Source organism: Gymnoscopelus braueri, assembly GCF_963280865.1.
Source record: "Gymnoscopelus braueri genome assembly, chromosome: 14".
NCBI lineage: Eukaryota > Metazoa > Chordata > Actinopteri > Myctophiformes > Myctophidae > Gymnoscopelus > Gymnoscopelus braueri.
Genome location: NC_137619.1, coordinates 2,035,918 through 2,055,945, shown reverse-complemented (window position 1 = coordinate 2,055,945; position 20,028 = coordinate 2,035,918). Strand labels below are relative to the sequence as shown.

General features: G+C 42.3%; 1 protein-coding gene across 5 annotated transcripts in view; it reads left to right on the top strand.

The window, feature by feature from the left end:
* tacc2 (transforming, acidic coiled-coil containing protein 2) overlaps window positions 1-20,028 on the top strand; it is a 110,350-nt gene that overhangs the window by 44,806 nt on the left and 45,516 nt on the right. For all 5 annotated transcript variants that reach the window (XM_080450061.1, XM_080450063.1, XM_080450062.1 and 2 more), the window contains one exon: window positions 9,501-9,806. In XM_080450061.1, the coding sequence (XP_080306187.1) occupies window positions 9,501-9,806 (306 nt within the window). The remainder of the gene's footprint in view (window positions 1-9,500; window positions 9,807-20,028) is intronic.

The following is a 20,028-nucleotide window of genomic DNA, read 5'->3' as shown; positions in this document are numbered from 1 at the left end:
TTTGGTGAGTTAATGGAAAGTTTCTTTCTCCCATACAGCATAGATTTCAGATTGTCTGTCTGTCTGCATGTCCTAATATGTGAGTCGGCGGCAGATGGCCGATGTAAGGTAACTAGTGCTAATTGCGTTGTGCCTCGTCTGACCTCAGCAGACGGCTAGGAGGAGAGAGGGGAGAAGTTAGGAGAGATGAAGGGCAGGACTGGAGGATAGGAGTGAGAGAAGTTCTGAAATGACACATGATGTGTTGGGGGGGCAAAAAGATCACAAGTCGCAGCATGCTTTGTTTTGACTATCTCTCCACTCCCTGCTTCTGTGCTGTCTCTGTCTCTGTCTCTCTGTCTCTCTGTCTCTCTCTGTCTCTCTCTCTCTCTCTCTCTCTCTCTGTCTCTGTCTCTGTCTCTGTCTCTGTCTCTGTCTCTCTCTCTCTCTCTGTCTCTGTCTCTGTCTCTGTCTCTGTCTCTGTCTCTGTCTCTCTCTCTCTCTGTCTCTGTCTCTGTCTCTGTCTCTGTCTCTGTCTCTGTCTCTCTCTCTCTCTCTCTCTCTCTGTCTCTCTCTCTGACATTAGATGATGATGAAGAGTGTGTTGGTGTGGAATGTATTAGTAGTTGTACAACAAGCGTGTTTGTAGGAACACTTGTTGTTGACATCAGCCTCAGACAGACTAGACTTGGGGCTTTCTGTCTGTTTGCGGTAACTAAGTTCTCGTTGCGTCCCTCAAACATCCTTCCTCCCACGCCACTCTCGTGTCAGACTCAAGTGGAGGTTGACGTTTGAATTAAACACTGGTGTTTCCTTGGCTGTCTCTTGGTAATGTGTAGCCATGTGTGTGTTTTTCCTTCAATGCCAGCATAAGCTTTAAAAAACATATGTGTAGTTTACTGAAATGTGCCTATAATCTGAAGTAGAAAACCTATAGAGTTGCAGTACTTCATTTGGGAATAGATTAGTCTAACATTTCAGTTAAACGGTGAAACGTATGTATATAGAGGCATGTGAAACTGTGTTAATGTATCTATTTGTAACTTAATCGATGTAATCCTCATCCATGTTTTTAGAAACGGATGAGTTGGGATGTGAGGCAGTTGATTTCGTCGACTAAAACTATGACGAAAAATGTACCTTTTTTTCACTGACCAGAAATAAATATAAACTAAGCTATGATGACTAAAACTAAGACGAAATATAATGACAATTTTGTCAACTAATAAAAAGTAGACTAAAATGTTAGTGAGGGATCTAGTGGAGAAGAGATCTAGTAGAACTAAAAGACAAGTCATTTTATGTTTGGTTGCGCTCGGGTGTTGCGCTCTGAAAATAGCAGATCTACAAGCTCACAACGCGTTGCGCTGCGACGCGTTGTGAGCTTGTAGATCTGCTATTTTCAGCATGCAACCAAGTGTAAAAATCTGCCATTAAGACACCATCAAGGCACCGCCAACATGCATTTTAGTCGACTAAATCAACTGTAGATTTAGTCGACTATAATCTTATGATATTTAGTCAACTAAAACTAGACAAAAACTAAAACATTTCAGATGACTAAAATATGACTAAAACTGAATGGAAAAGACTATACATTCAAAAGACTGACTAAAAACTAAATCAGAATTGTCAGTCTAAATCAACACTGATGTGAGGTAAACCCACATTTTCCTGCAAATAGATCAGTCTTCATGGTAATTGTAGTTTCATGTGTCTTTGTGTGGTTGAATGCGGTGGAGTACCTAATGACATGCCATTTGATTTAGCTTAACCTCTGTACACCAGGCAGACTTTAAGTAAGGTTTCAGTGTTTTGGGGATTATGTGCATGTATGTGTGAGTGTGTGTGTCTGAAACGTTCCTTTTGTTAGAGCGGTTTAAAAACCACAAGTCTCTTCAGCTGGTTTGTATTTACTCTTCTCTGTTTATCATTAAACACTTTATCTGGGCGTGCTGTCATCCCATCCCAGCTGGCTGCAGCAGATTAGTGTGTGTGTGTGTGTGTGTGTGTGTGTGTGTGTGTGTGTGTGTGTGTGTGTGCGTGTGTGTGCGTGTGCGTGCGTGCGTGATCTGCATACACATGTCTTATTTCATGTGCTTGGTCTGCTGTGGAAATGTGTCATATGAAGAGTCTTCTTAAGCTCCTTCCTGCATCTTCATACAGCTCAGTCCTTCTGATATAGTTGATCTTCACCATTATGTAAGTAAATATAACAAGAATGTTTACTTTTTTTTTTTTACCTTACAGTACAAAGAGTGTAAAGGAATTGTGGACAAATGACTGGTCATATGGGACCAAATCATGTCTAACGATAAATAATGTTCTTGGATTGTGGTCCCAGAGATCAACATGTGGAGGTCTTTGACATTCAAAAGGTTGAGAGAATCACTGCTTTATGTATCTCAGGGTGCCTTCGTGACCTGCAGTATAATGCTGCGTTATAGATAGAAAACACAAAGATACACAGCATATGTGTCGGTTTGTCGCTTTGTATCTGTGTTGTAGCTACAGTTGTATCTTTGTATCTAGAAGTTGAACCCAGCTCAACTTCTATTTGCAGCTTTGAATCTTTTAGGCCTGTCCCCGACTAAGGATTTCTATAGTCAAATCTGATTGGCCAAATGTTGCCTATAGTTGACTAATGCAACAACATAAAAATAAATGTATCTTTTTTTTTTTGCATGATTACTGCCAATCTCTGTCCAATCATGCAAAAAAGATGTTATGCAATAGAGGAACATTCCATTTGGGCTGTAAGGGTGCTTAATGTCTGATTTAACATATACTTGCTTGGGTTTCTCCCAATAAATCATGATGTATATCCTGTTTTTGGCAAACTATTAGTTAATTAATATAACAAATTAGGCCAATCTCTCAGTCAAATAATTCATCTAAGTGATTGGCAGTCGATTTGGGACTCCCTCAATCAATTAGTCGACTATTTGAATAATGGAGGTCAGGCCGAGGCATCTTTTGTAGCAAACGTGGGATGTATCTTTGTCTCTTCATGTCGCTGGCTTCCATTTAAAATGAATGGTAGCATGTATCTTTGTATCTGCCCGTGTGTATGCAGCATTTCCATGACATGTTGTAGCTATAGTTGTCACTCTATTGCCTTTCCTTTCTCTGATCGTAGCTTAGTTTTTATTTTGTCTTCGTCAGTGAAAAAGCAACATTTTTTTGTCATAGTTTTAGTCTAAGAAATCAACACAGCTTTGTGGCCTGCAGTTTAACTCTATTCGATGACATCTTGTAGCTATAGTTGTCACTCTATTGCCTTTGGTTTCATTTTCTCTCTGTCTTACATGTTCCTCTCTTGGGGGGAAGTCAGTGGTGATCCATATAGCAGTTGGCCCAGACTGTGTTGTGACTGGGCCATTCTGAGACATCCTGCTTGTGCCAAGTTGTGCTGTTAACGCTGACACACATACTGTTAAAGGCTTTGGTCTCCTGTAAGGAATATGGGTCATAGAAGAGCATTGTAGCAAAATAAGAACACATTTCTGCCTCACTGGCATTTATATAAAAGTGGCACTGTGCTGTCCTTTGTTTATAAACTTTAATTTAGGTTAGACGTTAGGATACGTTATTTCCCTTGTCATTGTTCTGTGAATGTAGCAGCCGCAGCACTGTAAAGAGCTGAACCCTGTTTATTATGCATACAGTAAAATCCTCAGTGTTTTTTTATTTTATTATTATTACATATTTATATTTTTTCACATGGAATCAAGTATGCATTTCATGCAGTACAAAATCAACGCTGTGAAATCCTCAGTGTTCATTTATACCATTTGTAACTCAGAAAATGGAACCAAATGTACACTTAGGTCCATTTAGGTCCATTTGTACACCCCCAGCGGTAAATGATCACAGAGGGTTTTTGTAGCTCTAGCTACGCCCTTAAGAAAAGCATAGTCAGACTCCCCCCATTAAATGTCATTAAGTTGTGCCTGCAGCCTGGAGAATAAGGTGGAATATAAGGGTATAATAGAGAGAGCTCCTTTTTCAATTTCAAATGACCTGGAAGGGAGTAAGTAGTGCTGCAGGAGAGAGAGAGCCTGGGTGAGGAGGAGGAGGAGAAGGAAGTAAGGGCAAGTACTAGGGGTGTGCCGATTTCACGAAGCGATACGATACGATATTGGGCTCACAACTTCGATACGATTTCGATACGATACGCACTTTTTTATTATGAAAATATATGGGGGGGGGAAAAAAGCTAATGCAAACAAATAATTCTGTTTTTGCAAACTTGTAGCTTTTCAGCTACAATAGCCGTTTTGAATCCAAATGGGGCAATAGTGTGACACCTGACCCGAAAAAAAACAACATGTTGTCACCCTTTTCACCTCGGGCTGTTAACACATTGACAGCCAGAGGTTAATCTCATAATGTACTCACCAGTGCCAACGTTTTATTGTTGTTTTTTGTTTTTTTCACGTCGCCATAGACCTCGTTAAAATCCTTAAGATTGATCTGTGCACTGTTTGTAAACATCGCGGACAGCTCCCTGCGTCTACCAGTCCAAACCACGTGTCAAACGGGGCATCCATGTTTGAGTTAGAACGGTTTATGTTAAACAGTGATCAGCGAGGAGAAAAACTACAATCGAAGAAAATGGCGTCTCAGTGTGCGCTTTAGAATGGGAGCCGGCGTGATCGTCAAAACCGGATCCCAAATAATTCTGTTTCCGGTGGTGTTACAATGAAATGTGCCGTACTAGAAAATTGAAAAAAGTTTTTTTTTTCGAAAAAAAGGAAAAAGCACCACAGCCCGTAGGCTACGGGATCGGCGCTTTACCGTTGGATTTAACGGCCCGTAGAACTACGGGCCCGGCGGTCAATGTGTTAACATGCCTGATTATTATTATTGTAAAAAAAAAAAAACAACATATTTTTTTTCCCCAAAACGGTCATATGTCGTTGTGGTTGTCATCCTCGCGCGTGCGCGCGAGGATGGGGGCGGATAGGGGGCAGATATTTCCGAGTTTTTGGTGGTTATTTGCGGTTATTTCTTTTTATAACTCTTAATAAATGTGATTCTGTTCATTTTTCGTTTTTTTGCGGGGCTCCCCCAAGCGCGGGGCCCTGTGCGGCCGCACAGTTCGCACTACCCTTGGTGCGGCCCTGCCCGTGATATAAATATGCGCATCTATCTCTCTCTCTCTCTCTCTCTCTCTCTCTCTCTCTCTCTCTCTCCCTCTCTCTCTATCTCTTTCTCTCGACAAGTGCGCGGAAGCAGTGTTGCCATTTTCGCTTATTATAAGCGACTTTGGGCTTATTTTTACTGTAAAGTTGCTTGATTGATTGGACAAAGGAGTAAGTAGTGCTGCAGGAGAGAGAGCCTGGGTGAGGAGGAGGAGGAGAAAGGAGTAAGTAGTGCTGCAGGAGAGAGAGCCTGGGTGAGGAGGAGGAGAAAGGAGTAAGTAGTGCTGCAGGAGAGAGAGCCTGGGTGAGGAGGAGGAGAAAGGAGTAAGTAGTGCTGCAGGAGAGAGAGCCTGGGTGAGGAGGAGGAGAAAGGAGTAAGTAGTGCTGCAGGAGAGAGAGCCTGGGTGAGGAGGAGGAGGAGAAAGGAGTAAGTAGTGCTGCAGGAGAGAGAGCCTGGGTGAGGAGGAGGAGAAAGGAGTAAGTAGTGCTGCAGGAGAGAGAGCCTGGGTGAGGAGGAGGAGGAGAAAGGAGTAAGTAGTGCTGCAGGAGAGAGAGCCTGGGTGAGGAGGAGGAGAAAGGAGTAAGTAGTGCTGCAGGAGAGAGAGCCTGGGTGAGGAGGAGGAGAAAGGAGTAAGTAGTGCTGCAGGAGAGAGAGCCTGGGTGAGGAGGAGGAGAAAGGAGTAAGTAGTGCTGCAGGAGAGAGAGCCTGGGTGAGGAGGAGGAGGAGAAAGGAGTAAGTAGTGCTGCAGGAGAGAGAGCCTGGGTGAGGAGGAGGAGAAGGGAGTAAGTAGTGCTGCAGGAGAGAGAGCCTGGGTGAGGAGGAGGAGAAGGGAGTAAGTAGTGCTGCAGGAGAGAGAGCCTGGGTGAGGAGGAGGAGAAGGGAGTAAGTAGTGCTGCAGGAGAGAGAGCCTGGGTGAGGAGGAGGAGAAGGGAGTAAGTAGTGCTGCAGGAGAGAGAGCCTGGGTGAGGAGGAGGAGAAAGGAGTAAGTAGTGCTGCAGGAGAGAGAGCCTGGGTGAGGAGGAGAAGGGAGTAAGTAGTGCTGCAGGAGAGAGAGCCTGGGTGAGGAGGAGGAGAAGGGAGTAAGTAGTGCTGCAGGAGAGAGAGCCTGGGTGAGGAGGAGAAGGGAGTAAGTAGTGCTGCAGGAGAGAGAGCCTGGGTGAGGAGGAGAAGGGAGTAAGTAGTGCTGCAGGAGAGAGAGCCTGGGTGAGGAGGAGGAGAAAGGAGTAAGTAGTGCTGCAGGAGAGAGAGCCTGGGTGAGGAGGAGAAGGGAGTAAGTAGTGCTGCAGGAGAGAGAGCCTGGGTGAGGAGGAGGAGAAGGGAGTAAGTAGTGCTGCAGGAGAGAGAGCCTGGGTGAGGAGGAGAAGGGAGTAAGTAGTGCTGCAGGAGAGAGAGCCTGGGTGAGGAGGAGGAGGAGGAGGAGGAGGAGGAGAAGAGAGTAAGTAGTGCTGCAGGAGGAGGAGGAGGAGGAGGAGGAGGAGAACAGGGCTGAGCTGAGGTTTGTGTCAGACCTTTCTGTTGTGTACAGTTTGCTTTTAACCCATTCAATCCAGGAAGGCATCTACAGATGTCTTATAAATCCTAACAGTTTTTCATGTCAAGGACCCCCAAAATGATATGTATTTGGCCGCCAACCCACATCTCAAAATATTTAGTTCCAGTGACCCCACAGAAGCAAAGATTTGAGTTACAAATGTTTGCTTTAAAAACTAAAACATGAGCACAACTTTTCACGATAAAAAAAAAATTAGCAGATATACAAGCTCATAGCGCGGCACTCGGTGCAGCGCTATGAGCTTGTATATCTGCTATTTTTGAATAGCCAAAGTATACAATTATGGTTATAGCGTTCCCTGATTGAATGTGTTAAGGCTATTGTGAAGCTCTGCTATTGCAGTGGAGAGTCAGACTGATGGGTATATTTATAGAACCCTAACCAACAGGAGGCAGCTTTAGGCCCCAAGTGAACAACAGCTGCATGGTCAGATCTGAGTCTATACAGCTCCCTGATAAGACCAGCCTGGACCTGGGCCAAAGACACTCCACCAGCCAGGTGGTTAGTGATGACAGAGCCAGGCCACCATGGGGCCCTCAGACAGGCTTGTAACACCATATATAAAGGGCAGGTCCACTCAACCATGGAGGGTATGAATGAAAGAGAGGACATGTTCCACGCCATAGCATGCGCCACATAGACGCACTACTGGGAGGCAAACTGGAGACGGAAGTTCAATGGAATGCATTGAAGTCAGTAAGAACTATTTATGAATGATTGCGACGCTTGTCAGTTAATCGTTAATCCATTAAAACCTTGGAAAGCAGCGTCTGTGTCTGTGATAAATCTTGAAAATTTGTGCAAATCTATATATTTTTAAAGCAAACTTGTTTTAATCAAATATTTGCTTCTAGGGGTCCCTGGAACAAAATATTTCAAGATGGGGGTCCGTTGCCAGATACATATAATGTTGGGGCTCCACTGATCACCACTTGAGCACCACTGATATAGCAACATAAGTTTTAATGGGTTAATCGGTTCAGGATTATTTTTTAAATATATCTATCTCATGTTTCTTTTTTTATGTGAACACTATATGATATCATTGAGGTATCTAAAGAGCACAGAGTTATGTCTCTGGATGGGCATTTAACTATGAAATTTGCTCTTGCGTATTCTTCAGATTTCCAGGCTAGCCAGCTCATACTGCCTAGATAACCTCAATTAAACTACATAGTGTGCATATTGAAAAAAACAAGAGATCAGAAAATCATGTGTGATATGTTTGTTTTATTTCATTTTCCTGAATCTATTTTCTGACAACGGCCTCAATCCATTGAATGATGATATTTATTCATACACTTGCCCACCCTGCTACAGTCTGACCAATCTGACAGATGGAATTTCTGGACCGAGAAAGTGACATTTATGTTTTTTCCTTTTTTTCTTGGCCTCGCACTCATCCGGGAAGACACACTGTCTTGCTTGGACCCCAACAATAAAGCAACCATCCGCACAGTTAGTGATATAGCCTAATTGACAAGGCACCGTGAAGTTTGGTAGTTGGGATTTATTATTTTAACCACTTTAAACCTGGCAACAATTTTCAGTAGCGAAAACAGCAGATATACAAGCTGACAGCCGAGCTTGTAGATTGGCTCGTATAACACCATCATACGACAAAGTATAAAATAGGGCTTACAGTAAGTGGTTAAAGATTCACCAAAGGGTGTTGTTCTTAAAGGGACACTACCATGATTTTCAGCGTTCTATGTATTTGTTGCTAACTCTCCATTTGCAGCTGTAACACTGAGCAGTGTGTGTCTCTGAAATGCTGCTGAATGTTGTGCTGAAAAGTTTACTACTGTGAGGTACTCACTGGGGTTCAATACATGAATGTGAAAAGAACTACAGCCCTTTTTATGTCCTGGTTTTTAGCCGCTAATATTAGTGGCCGTGTCCTTGTTTACTGTGTTTTTATCTTGAAATAGATGCTTTTGTAGAGGCAACAGCAGTCACTGACCATATGGGCATGAGGTTGGTGCTTGCCTGTCGTGGAATTGTAGGAATACAGAGAGAGGCCGAAATAGACAGACCCGGGGAATTTTCTTTCAGTATGGATTGTCATTATAATATTGTACTATTCACTAAGAAAATATTGTTGCCTCATAATCTGTGTGTGTGTGTGTGTGTGTGTGTGTGTGTGTGTGTGTGTGTGTGTGTGTGTGTGTGTGTGTGTGTGTGTGTGTGTGTGTGTGTGTGTGTGTGTGTGTGTGTGTCACTTTAAGAGCCGTGGAGCAGATTTTCCTTCATGTTTCATTGGTACAGACTCAGAGGAAAGAGGAACATGTCCTCACAGGGATTCTGAGTCACTGGAGTTGGCCGTCTTGTCTGTCCGTCTCTGATGCTTTTTACAGCAGTGGTTCTCAAACCTTTTCATGTCAAGGACCCCCAAATTGAAAAGATATGCCAAGGACACCCATAATAGATTTTACGGCTCTAGCAGTGATTCTCAACCATTTTAATTTCAAGGACCCCCAGTTTGACATGCATTTAGGCTACAGACCCCTATTTAATGGCATTTCTATCTCTGGGACCCCAATTTATTTTCTAAAATCAATGTTAATTTAACTGTGAGTGTACAAATGGTTCCCCCGTTCCACCATTTGGTTCCATTTGTACACTCTGAGTTACAGACCCATAAAGGTCCATTTGGTTCCTAACTTTCTATCATTTAGCTGGGGACCCCCTGGAACTCCCTCAAGGACCCCTGGGGGTCCCCGGACCCCACTTTGAGAACCACTGCTCTACAGGTCCTTCCTAACGTCTGTCTGTCTGTCTGTCTGATGTTTATGTGTGTATTTTTCTCCGTCCTCTCCAGGTCCTCTCTGAGTGAACAGACAGGGAGAGGTGACCCCTCTGACCCCTCTGACCCCTTAGCCTCTGCTCCTCCCTCTGGACACCACTTCCCTCCTGCCCTTCCTCCACACCTCCTCCAGAACGACTTCCCCACTCCTCCTCCCACCCCTCCAGAGAAGCTCGCTGCCCCACCTGCTGCGTCTCCCCCTCCTCCACCTCCTCCACCTCCTCCTCCACCCCCAGCCTCCCCACCTCCACCACCTTCTGTTCAGCAGGAGCAGGAGGAGGATCCCTGGCCCGCCCCTCCTCCCTACCTGCCCCCCATAAGGTATGGTCTCCTCAGCACCTGTACTTTACACCCATAAGGTATGGTCTCCTCAGCACCTGTACTTTACACTAGACCACCTGTACTTTACACTAGACCAGTGGTTCTCCACCTGTACTTTACACTAGACCAGTGGTTCACCTGTACTTTACACTAGACCAGTGGTTCACCTGTACTTTACACTAGACCAGTGGTTCTCCTGTACTTTACACTAGACCAGTGGTTCACCTGTACTTTACACCAGACCAGTGGTTCTCCTGTACTTTACACTAGACCAGTGGTTCACCTGTACTTTACACTAGACCAGTGGTTCACCTGTACTTTACACTAGACCAGTGGTTCACCTGTACTTTACACTAGACCAGTGGTTCACCTGTACTTTACACCAGACCAGTGGTTCACCTGTACTTTACACTAGACCAGTGGTTCACCTGTACTTTACACTAGACCAGTGGTTCTCCTGTACTTTACACTAGACCAGTGGTTCACCTGTACTTTACACTAGACCAGTGGTTCACCTGTACTTTACACTAGACCAGTGGTTCACCTGTACTTTACACTAGACCAGTGGTTCACCTGTACTTTACACTAGACCAGTGGTTCACCTGTACTTTACACTAGACCAGTGGTTCTCCTGTACTTTACACTAGACCAGTGGTTCACCTGTACTTTACACTAGACCAGTGGTTCACCTGTACTTTACACTAGACCAGTGGTTCTCCACCTGTACTTTACACTAGACCAGTGGTTCACCTGTACTTTACACTAGACCAGTGGTTCACCTGTACTTTACACTAGACCAGTGGTTCACCTGTACTTTACACTAGACCAGTGGTTCACCTGTACTTTACACTAGACCAGTGGTTCACCTGTACTTTACACTAGACCAGTGGTTCACCTGTACTTTACACTAGACCAGTGGTTCTCCTGTACTTTACACTAGACCAGTGGTTCACCTGTACTTTACACTAGACCAGTGGTTCACCTGTACTTTACACTAGACCAGTGGTTCTCCACCTGTACTTTACACTAGACCAGTGGTTCACCTGTACTTTACACTAGACCAGTGGTTCACCTGTACTTTACACTAGACCAGTGGTTCACCTGTACTTTACACTAGACCAGTGGTTCTCCACCTGTTCAGGCTGTGACCCCCCAACATAATCATATTTGAACCGTGGACCCCCATTTTGTTTGACTTCGTTCCACAGATAAATATTGTGAAAATAGTAGATCTACGGTGAGCTTGTAGATCGGCTATTTTCACTACTTTGGCCACTTTCTTATATTATTTGACAATTTGGCCGATGTTTTATAGTAAAGTTTTGATGCAGTATTTTGTCTTTTTCTTTTCTTGAGGTATTAAAAAGGTCTTAAAAGTTCTTTAATTGTCACTTCACTGTCATCTGGGGACCCCCCCAAAATCATGGGTGACTCTCCACCAAACAGACTACAACAGACCTGGCAGTCAGCAAAAGTTGACATTTAGTTCAGCACAAACTGTCGGCCGATGCGCACATAGTTGTGCTAATGCGTTAACACTGGCAGGCTGGCCTGTTAGTGTTACAAGGTCTGCTTATTATAAGCGACTTTGAGCTTGTTTCCCTGTAAAGTCGCTTGTAAATATTCACAGTTGCTGGTTGCTTTTGTTTGGGCTTGTTTCTGGAGTGTAGTTGCTTATTTGGGCTGGCTTTCAAGATTCTTTTTGAAAATAGCTGATATAATGGGGCTCAAGTGGTGAAAATGGTCGCTTCTTTTGGGCTTGTTTTCATAGACCTGGTCGCTTGAAGCCAGCTCGGACCAAACCTTTACCCCTCTCTCTCCCCCCTCTTCTCTACCCCACGGCTCTACCAGTCGGCCCAAAGGCTGAACATGCTCGGTTTCTCTGAGTCGGGTCGATAGAGGTCCGAACCGACGGAACGACGTTATCCGACAACAATTTGGGGCAGACGCTTTCCAACGCCGAGTGTGTGTACGTGTGCTGCTGTCTGCTGCTGTAGTTATATATTTATAGTTATATATTGCATTTTTATGTTATATATCAGTTCTAAAATGGAGAAAGACCTTGTTGAGAGCTGCCTTAACCCCTAACTGCTCCACCACAAGCACTCGTCATGAATATCTGAGCAGCCATCTCCTGGGTGACGCTGAAACAGAATTCCCCCCCTGTGGGATTAATAAAGGTCTACCTCTGATGTTGCTGTAAAACAGCATTAACTCTTTGACTGCCAGAGTATTTTCATAAAGTACTCCCCCAGTGCCAGCAATTTTCGTGTTTTTTTATTTTTATATTTTGAATTTTTCTCATGAAAATAATTTAAGGGGACATAATGTAAAGACCCAGCACAAATACGCCACTAGAGAGCAGCACATGACTGCTTGATCAGGTCGTTGGGACTCTCTCACCCTTCTTGATAGATTAGACAGGGAAAAACATGAAAACGGAAGTGACGTCGTCCCAGATTGTTTTGATCGCCAAAATTACGATGTGATACACGACGGCGATGACTGATCGTCACCCAGACCATAGATTATAGAAGAGAAACTGTCCGTTTGTCCGTCATACCGTGTGAAAGACCGTTTATTTACCTATTTTGGACGAAAATGACTGGGGAAAAGAATCAAAAACCGGAAACGGAATCCAGGTCATGAAACCGGATGCAGATGTCCGTGAAGTAAGTGGAACTCGAGAATAACATTGAATATTAAGCAGCATAGCGCAATCAGAGATTAAACAATGAACGCGCGTCCAGCGCGTCGAACGCGTCGACGGCCAACTGGACAAAGTAGCACTTGACGCGTTATCGCGTCGTCCGCAGTCAAAGAGTTAATAACTTAAGCCCTATTTTCAGATATGACACGTTGTGAGATTATAGATCGGCTATTTTCACTGTTTTTGAGGTTTTGTGAAATGATCTGGCTTTTTCCACATTTTCGGTAATTTCCGCCTATAATGACTTGGCCCTAAATAGAAATGCCAGGTTCAAAGTGGTTAAAATGTATAAAACTGTGGATTGTGTCATTCTGGACGGAGGGTTTGTGGAATAGAAGTGTTTTTCTCTTCTTCTGTCCACCTTTTTCCTTCTTTTTTTACTTTGTTCATGAGTTCACTTCTTTCTTCAGTGTTAAGTTTAGCTGGTTGTTTGCTTGCAGTTAAAAACAATCTAATGATTGTCTGATCTATTCTAAGTCATGTTATTTTCCTGTTTTCCACTCTTAGTTCTAACTGTTCCATCCAGGACGTTAGATTTGACCAGTGGTGGAAGAAGTACTCTGATATTACCACAATATACAAATATTCTGTTACAATTAAAAGGCCTGTGTTCAAAATCTTACTTGAGTAAAAGTACAAAAGTATTGGCATCAAAATATACTTAAAGTACCAAAAGTAAAAGTACTAAAATGTTTGAAAATAGCAGATCTACAAGCTCAGTACAGCAGATACAGGCCCTACAGCACACAGCAATTCTCCCATTCCCTAGTCCCCCCCCCCTCCCACTGACAAACTAAACTAAACAATAATAATCTAAACAATAATAATCATAATCACATTATGTATGTTTTATAGTATAATGATTTGTATCTGCAAAGTAACTAGTAAGTTTTCAAATAATTGTAGTAGAGTATAAGTACAATATTTGCCTCTGAGATGTAGTGGAGTAGAAGAAAAAGTATTGAAAATTGGAAACACTCCATTAAAGTAAAAATACCTCAACATTGTAATTAAGTACAGTACTTGAGTAAATGTACTTAGTTACTTTCCACCACTGCATTTAGCTTGTGTTGACAGTAGCAGCTTTAGCTGCTTGATGAAGAGTAGCTCTGGTCTTATCCTCTGAACCCGGGCCAGGCGTAGATGACAGCTTTAAATCTTCATCTCAAGTCGGGCCAGAGATGATGAAGCAACCCTGAAGGAGGGCTTGTTATGACTTGTTTTGTTGAACTATACACAGAGCTTACTGGTATATAAACCTCAAAGCATTCTAACTTAAATCATTATGAAATGAATACCACTACATTACATCATAATAATACATTTGATTTGTATTGCACTTAACATTTGAACAAACCTCAAAGTGCCTCAGTACAGAATAAAAACATTTGCATAAAACAATCTAAAAAAAAGGAGGGTCTTACATACTTTATTAACCACTTACAGTAAGCCCTATTTTATGCTTTCGAAACTGTTAGCCGATCTACAAGCTCACAACGTGTCGCCATGTGACGTGTTGTGACCTTGTAGATCGGCTGTCATTGTTTTTTGAAAAGTATTGACTTTAACTTTCATTTAGTAATGGACGCCAACGGGGCTCCAATCAGGTTGAAACCTTTAGATATGTCATAGACGACTAATGTCATGGATGACTAGTGGTGTAAAGTAACTAAGTACATTTACCACTACATCTCAGAGGAAAATATTGTACTTTTACTCCACTACAATTATTTGAAAACTTTAGTTACTTAGTAGATTTTGATTATTATTACAAAACATACATACAATACATCTATCTACTCTATCTACAATACATTTCTATCTACAAGCTCACAATGTGTCGCAATGTGACGCATTGTGAGCTTGTAGATCTGCTATTTTCAAATGTTTTTTGTACAATTTAAAAACGTAACTATAATGAGTACTTTTACTTTTGGTACTTTAAGCACATTTTGATGCCAATACTTTTGTACTTTTACTCAAGTACATTTTGAATTCCGGACTTTTACTTGTAACAGTACTAGTAGTACTAGTAATACTTTTACTTAAGTAAACAAAATGTGTACTTTTCCCACCACTGGATGACTGACATCACAGGCAGATCACATGAAGTCTAAGATCCACATTGTAGCCATGTTATAGCCATGTTGTAGCCATGTTGTAGCCATGTTGTAGCCATGTTGTTCCCATGTTGTTCCCACGTGGCAGCGACATGATTCTCTTTCTTTGTCCAGAGCCACAGATACTGTATGGAGAATTCATTAATAAGGCCTTCGTTATCCACAGAAATCCACAGCATTTATTGGTCCATGTTGCCTCAGCAACCCTCCTTGCTCATGTGGATTTTTTTTAATTACTTTTTAAATTGCCAAATACAGCCACCCAGGAAATCAGATTTATTGATGGACGTGGTGGTTTCGGGAGCTGAATCCTAATGTGTATAATATTGCCTCATAGCACATGCAGTGGAGCACTTATCCACAATTAACTCAGTCTTCTTTTTGACCATTTGAACAGATTTACTGCCATTAAAACTGTGTTCCACTCTAGAACACAGTCATGTTCATTCACAACACTGATGTTGTTGAGTGCATTTAAACTGGTGTTCATTACTTTATTTTTACCAGATGCTTTCTAATTTGATAACTATAAATGGCCAAATTTATATTACACTAAAAGACCCCCAAAAAAGTCATACAAGAGAATGACTCAGACACTTTTCATTATTTCAGCCTCTTTGTGAAATACCATTTCCAACCAGCAGAGGGTGTGTGTGTGTGTGTGTGTGTGTGTGTGTGTGTGTGTGTGTGTGTGTGTGTGTGTGTGTGTGTGTGTGTGTGTGTGTGTGTGTGTGTGTGTGTGTGTGTGTGTGTGTGTGTGTGTGTGTGTGTGTGTGTGTGTGTGTGTGTGTGTGTGTGTGTGTGTGTGTGTGTGTGTGTGTGTGTGTGTAAACATACTGTGAAGAGAGATCATCACTCCTGGTGTTGTATTTATATATCAGTTCTAAAATGGAGAAAGACTGTGTTAAATGTTATTTTTAAATGATACATTACTTGTCTATGTAGGTAGACGTTGGTAAAGACGGTTATTAGTCCAGAGGGGAAGGATGGTAGATGTGAATTCTGGGTCAGGGTCTACAGTAGGTGATGACCTTGTGTCACCCTAGACTCCCAGAGTGACACAGGTCACCTAGACAGGACCAACAGGTGTGGCCTTTAATTGAAGAATAATTCCTTTTTAACTACTTGAACCCTAGTATCCCTATTCTGGGGAGGAATACCAAGACGCTCGCCCCAAAACACAGTCACCCCAGGGCAAATCCGGCGGTATTCACCTGGTATTCCTAAACGTAACCTCAGTAAACTATGCCTAAACCTAACCTTATTCCTAAACTTAACTTCAGTCAAACTATGGCTAACCCTAAACTTATTTCTAACCTTATCCTCAGTAAAACAAATACAAGAACCGGTGGTCTGTGAAAAAAAATGGGGGCGAGTGTTTGGTTACCCTTTGGAAGAACATTCTGTGAAAATAGTAGGGTTTAACATGGGTTATTTATTTTTTGTATCACAATTCTCTTTTCGTTTATTTTGTGTGTTTGATGAAAATGAAGACATAATGCCATGCATGCCAGTCCTGAAAACATTATTTTATTTATTTATTAATCTGTTTGTTTGTTATTTGTTTGGGAAAACGCTCCAAAAATATATATTTATGTCTTTATAGTTGTGTAAAAAACACGATAGTTTTGGACAGGACACAATTCACTGCCTTGTAAGATACTAAAAGACTAAATATTTTAGTGCATATTTTCTTCTGGGGTCAGTAGCCGTGGGTCACAGGGATTTAACCCCCAACCCAACCCTTGACACTGAATGCCTAGCAGGGAGGCATCGGGTACCATTTACCACTTTAAGAAATGTTCTTACCTCCTAGCTGAGAGAGAGAGATGAAGCAGGGACCCCCTACTCTGTATTGTATGAAATTGTGTTTCATATTAAAGTTTTGTTTTAGTCTGCTCTTTTTTCCTCTACACCTATAGCCAAAAAAATAACTTTAGCCAAAAATAGCCGATATACAAGCTCTCATATTTTCGGCTAATGTTCCCCTCAGAAAAGGAATTCTAGGGTTCAAGTGGTTAATGTAAAAAAACTAAATCCTATCACACAAAGATTTGGCGGACCCCCTGTAGTAGCTCTGAGGACCCCCTAGGGGTCCCGGACCCCCTGTTGAAGACCCCTGTTCTAGTCGGTTAAATAATGGTGAAATGAAACTGTTTCTCAATTTGCTGGGGACCCCCTGAAACCTGGGGACCCCCTAAAACCCCCCTGTCGGTCCCCAGACCCCACTTTGAGAAGCACTGTTCAACACAGCAAAAGTGTTTTGGTCCATTGTGACACTGAGAGTCAAACCAACAGGATGTTGCTGTGTAAACACTGTGTAAACACTGAACAGTGAGTGTTTATGGGTTGTTGTACTGAAGCTGCTTCTCTGTGCACGCAGCCCTCTTTCCCTGCCTAGCAACAGACCTGTGTGTAGAATACAATCACCTACTAGCATCATGTCATGGTTTTCTAAACCAGTGGTTCTCAAACCCTTTCGTGTCAAGGACCCCCAAAATGATATCTATTTGGCTGCGGAACCCCACCTCAAAATATGTTGTTCCAGGGACCCCCCAGAAGCAAAGATTTGAGTTACAAATGTTCGCTTTGAAATATATATATTCAAAGGTTTGCAAAAATGTTCACGATTATAAATAAAAATAGCAGATCGACAAGCTCGTAGCACGTCCCTGGACCCCACTTTGAGAACCAATGTTCTAAACCCTGGGTTCTCCAAAGCACTTTTTTAAATCTTCTTCTCCAGTGCATAGCAGCTTTGTTGTATGTGAAACCCCTATTTCTTGATTCCAAAACAGTGTAACATAACCATGCACATTTTATGTTTGCATTGACTTGTTTTGACAGAAATTGGGCATTCAATCTGAACATCATGACAAATGTTTTAAAACCACCACCAATACTCTTAAACCTAACTTCCCTGAAACATATACTCCATTTAATAACATATTTAGCTGTTGCAACATATGGTTAGCCCTCGAAAGATGTCTGGTGTCCCAGAAAACCATAAACTGTGCTTGGCCAAGCCTGTCTTGTTAAAACTATAAAACTATAGGCTAATGCATTCAGATATTCTTTGCAGGCTCCACGTGCATGGACCATGGCAGCGACCTAGATTTCCTCCAGAGGAGGGTTATGAATCTTTCAGACAAACCTGCCATGGTTATATCATCCGGTTGCCCAAGTTGCTTGAATTTTTCATCTCTCCAGCTGATGTGGCAGAGCCATAGTCTTTCCTCTAGTACTGCCAGGACGACAGAGAGGGAGTTTGCCATTCATTTAACCCAATAAGACCGGGAACGCATCTGTGTCATTTTAACATTTCTTTGGCTATTAAAAAATAGAAGATATACAAGCTCATAGCGCGGCACCGAGTGCCGCCCTATGAGCTTGTAGATCTGCTATTTTTGAAAAATCGTGAAAATGTGTGCAAATCTTTGAATATATATATTTTTAAAGCACTTTTGGGGGGGTTTCTGAAACAAAACATTTTGAGATGGGGGGTCCGCGGCCAAATACTGTACATATCTTTAAAAAAAATCTAAATCCTAACAGTATGTTGCTATATCAGTCGTGCTCCAACTTTTCCATGTCAAGGACCCCCAAAATGATACATATTTGGCCGTGGACCCCCACCTCAAAATATGTTGTTCCAGGGACCCCCAGAAGCACAGATCGGAGTAAAATTTTTTCACTTTAAAACATATATATATATTCAAAGATTTGCACACATTTTCACGATTTTTCAAAAATAGCAGATCTACAAGCTCATAGCTATGATCTGCTATTTTTTAATAGCCAAATAAATCAAAAAATCACACGGATGCGTTCCCGTTCTTAATGGGTTAATGTGAATCATTGTAGCTTTTGTTAATTAGGAGGAAAGAAGAGGACATAACATTGTATATGCTGAACATATGCTCCACTTTGCTGAGTAGCACATACACTATGTTTGACTGTTACAAGGAACCGTTTTGCAGTGTAAATCAATATTTTTGCCCCAGTGAGGGTCTCTTGTTGTGATTGGTGGAGTGGGCAGCCAGTGCAACCCCCCCAGGGCTATGAAACATTGACTGTTCTGGAGGCTCATCTGGGACTGCAGTTGCGTCAGTGAACACATGTTTATGGACTTCAAGTTTACAGATCTGCATTTTTTTCACTACACAGTAAAATCCTCCGTGTTAATTTATCTATTCCAGTGTTGATTTTGACAGCATTAGTCATCTGAAATGTTTTACTGTTAGTCTAGTTTTAGTCGACTAAATATCATAAGATTATAGTCGACTAAATCTACAGTTGATTTAGTTGACTAAAATGTATGTTGGCGGTGTGCCTTGATGGTGTCGTAACGCCTGATTTTACACTTGGTTGCATGCTGAAAATAGCCGATCTACAAGCCCACAACGCGTCGCAGCGCAATCGACGCATTGTGAGCTTGTAGATCTGCTATTTCAGAGTGCAACACCCGAGTGCAAACGAGCATAAAATGACTTGTCTTTTAGTTCTACTGGATCTCTTCTCCACTAGATCCCTCACTAACATTTTAGTCTAGTTTTTATTTGTTGACGAAATATATCAATATATTTAGTCTTAGTTTTAGTCATAGCTTAGTTTTTATTACGTTTTCGTCAGTGAAAAAACGTAGTCAACATTTTTCATCATAGTTTTAGTCGGCACTGATCTATTCGTATTCACAACTCCGAGAGGGTACAAAATGAACTAAATGGACCCATGATGTGGGCATTTGTAAATGAACACGGGGAGTTTTACGGTGTGTATGCCCCACAGCAAGTTAGTGAGGTGACAAGCACCGCTAGGGCTAAGGCTGCTATTGTGCAGAGAGCCCTCATTCCCTCACTTTCCCAGGAGTGTACAATGGATTTATGTGACTCATATTTCAGACGCCCCATCCCATCTCGATCTGGTTTCCCCACTCGCTGCTTTATACGCGATCAATGGGATTTGGTTGAACCTGTTCCAGCCTCCGTTGCAGTATTTCTGTCCTACGGCCATCTAAACGCAACACTCTGTTCTGCCTCTTTTCACACACAGCCTAAAACGCATCTCGTAAAATGCAAGGGATTGGCAAACATTACAGAGGCAGACAGACAGTGATTAAGCCTCTTCTTCCTGTCTTTGATGTATTCGGAGGTTTGGCGCGAGTGCCAGTAAATTAGATCACCGATTGGAGCTCGCTCTCCCCTGAGAGAGAGAGCAGAGGCAGCATTCATTTAGAAATGACTGTGAGAGAGGCCAATATAATGCATTAGCTATGACCTTGTGTCTTTTTCATTTTTTAAAAGGGAGACACGTAGGTACTGTAGGTAATAAAGTCGCTGTGGATAAATTAAACTGCAGTTATGCCGTTCACTGTTTGCCTATTTCGTAAGTT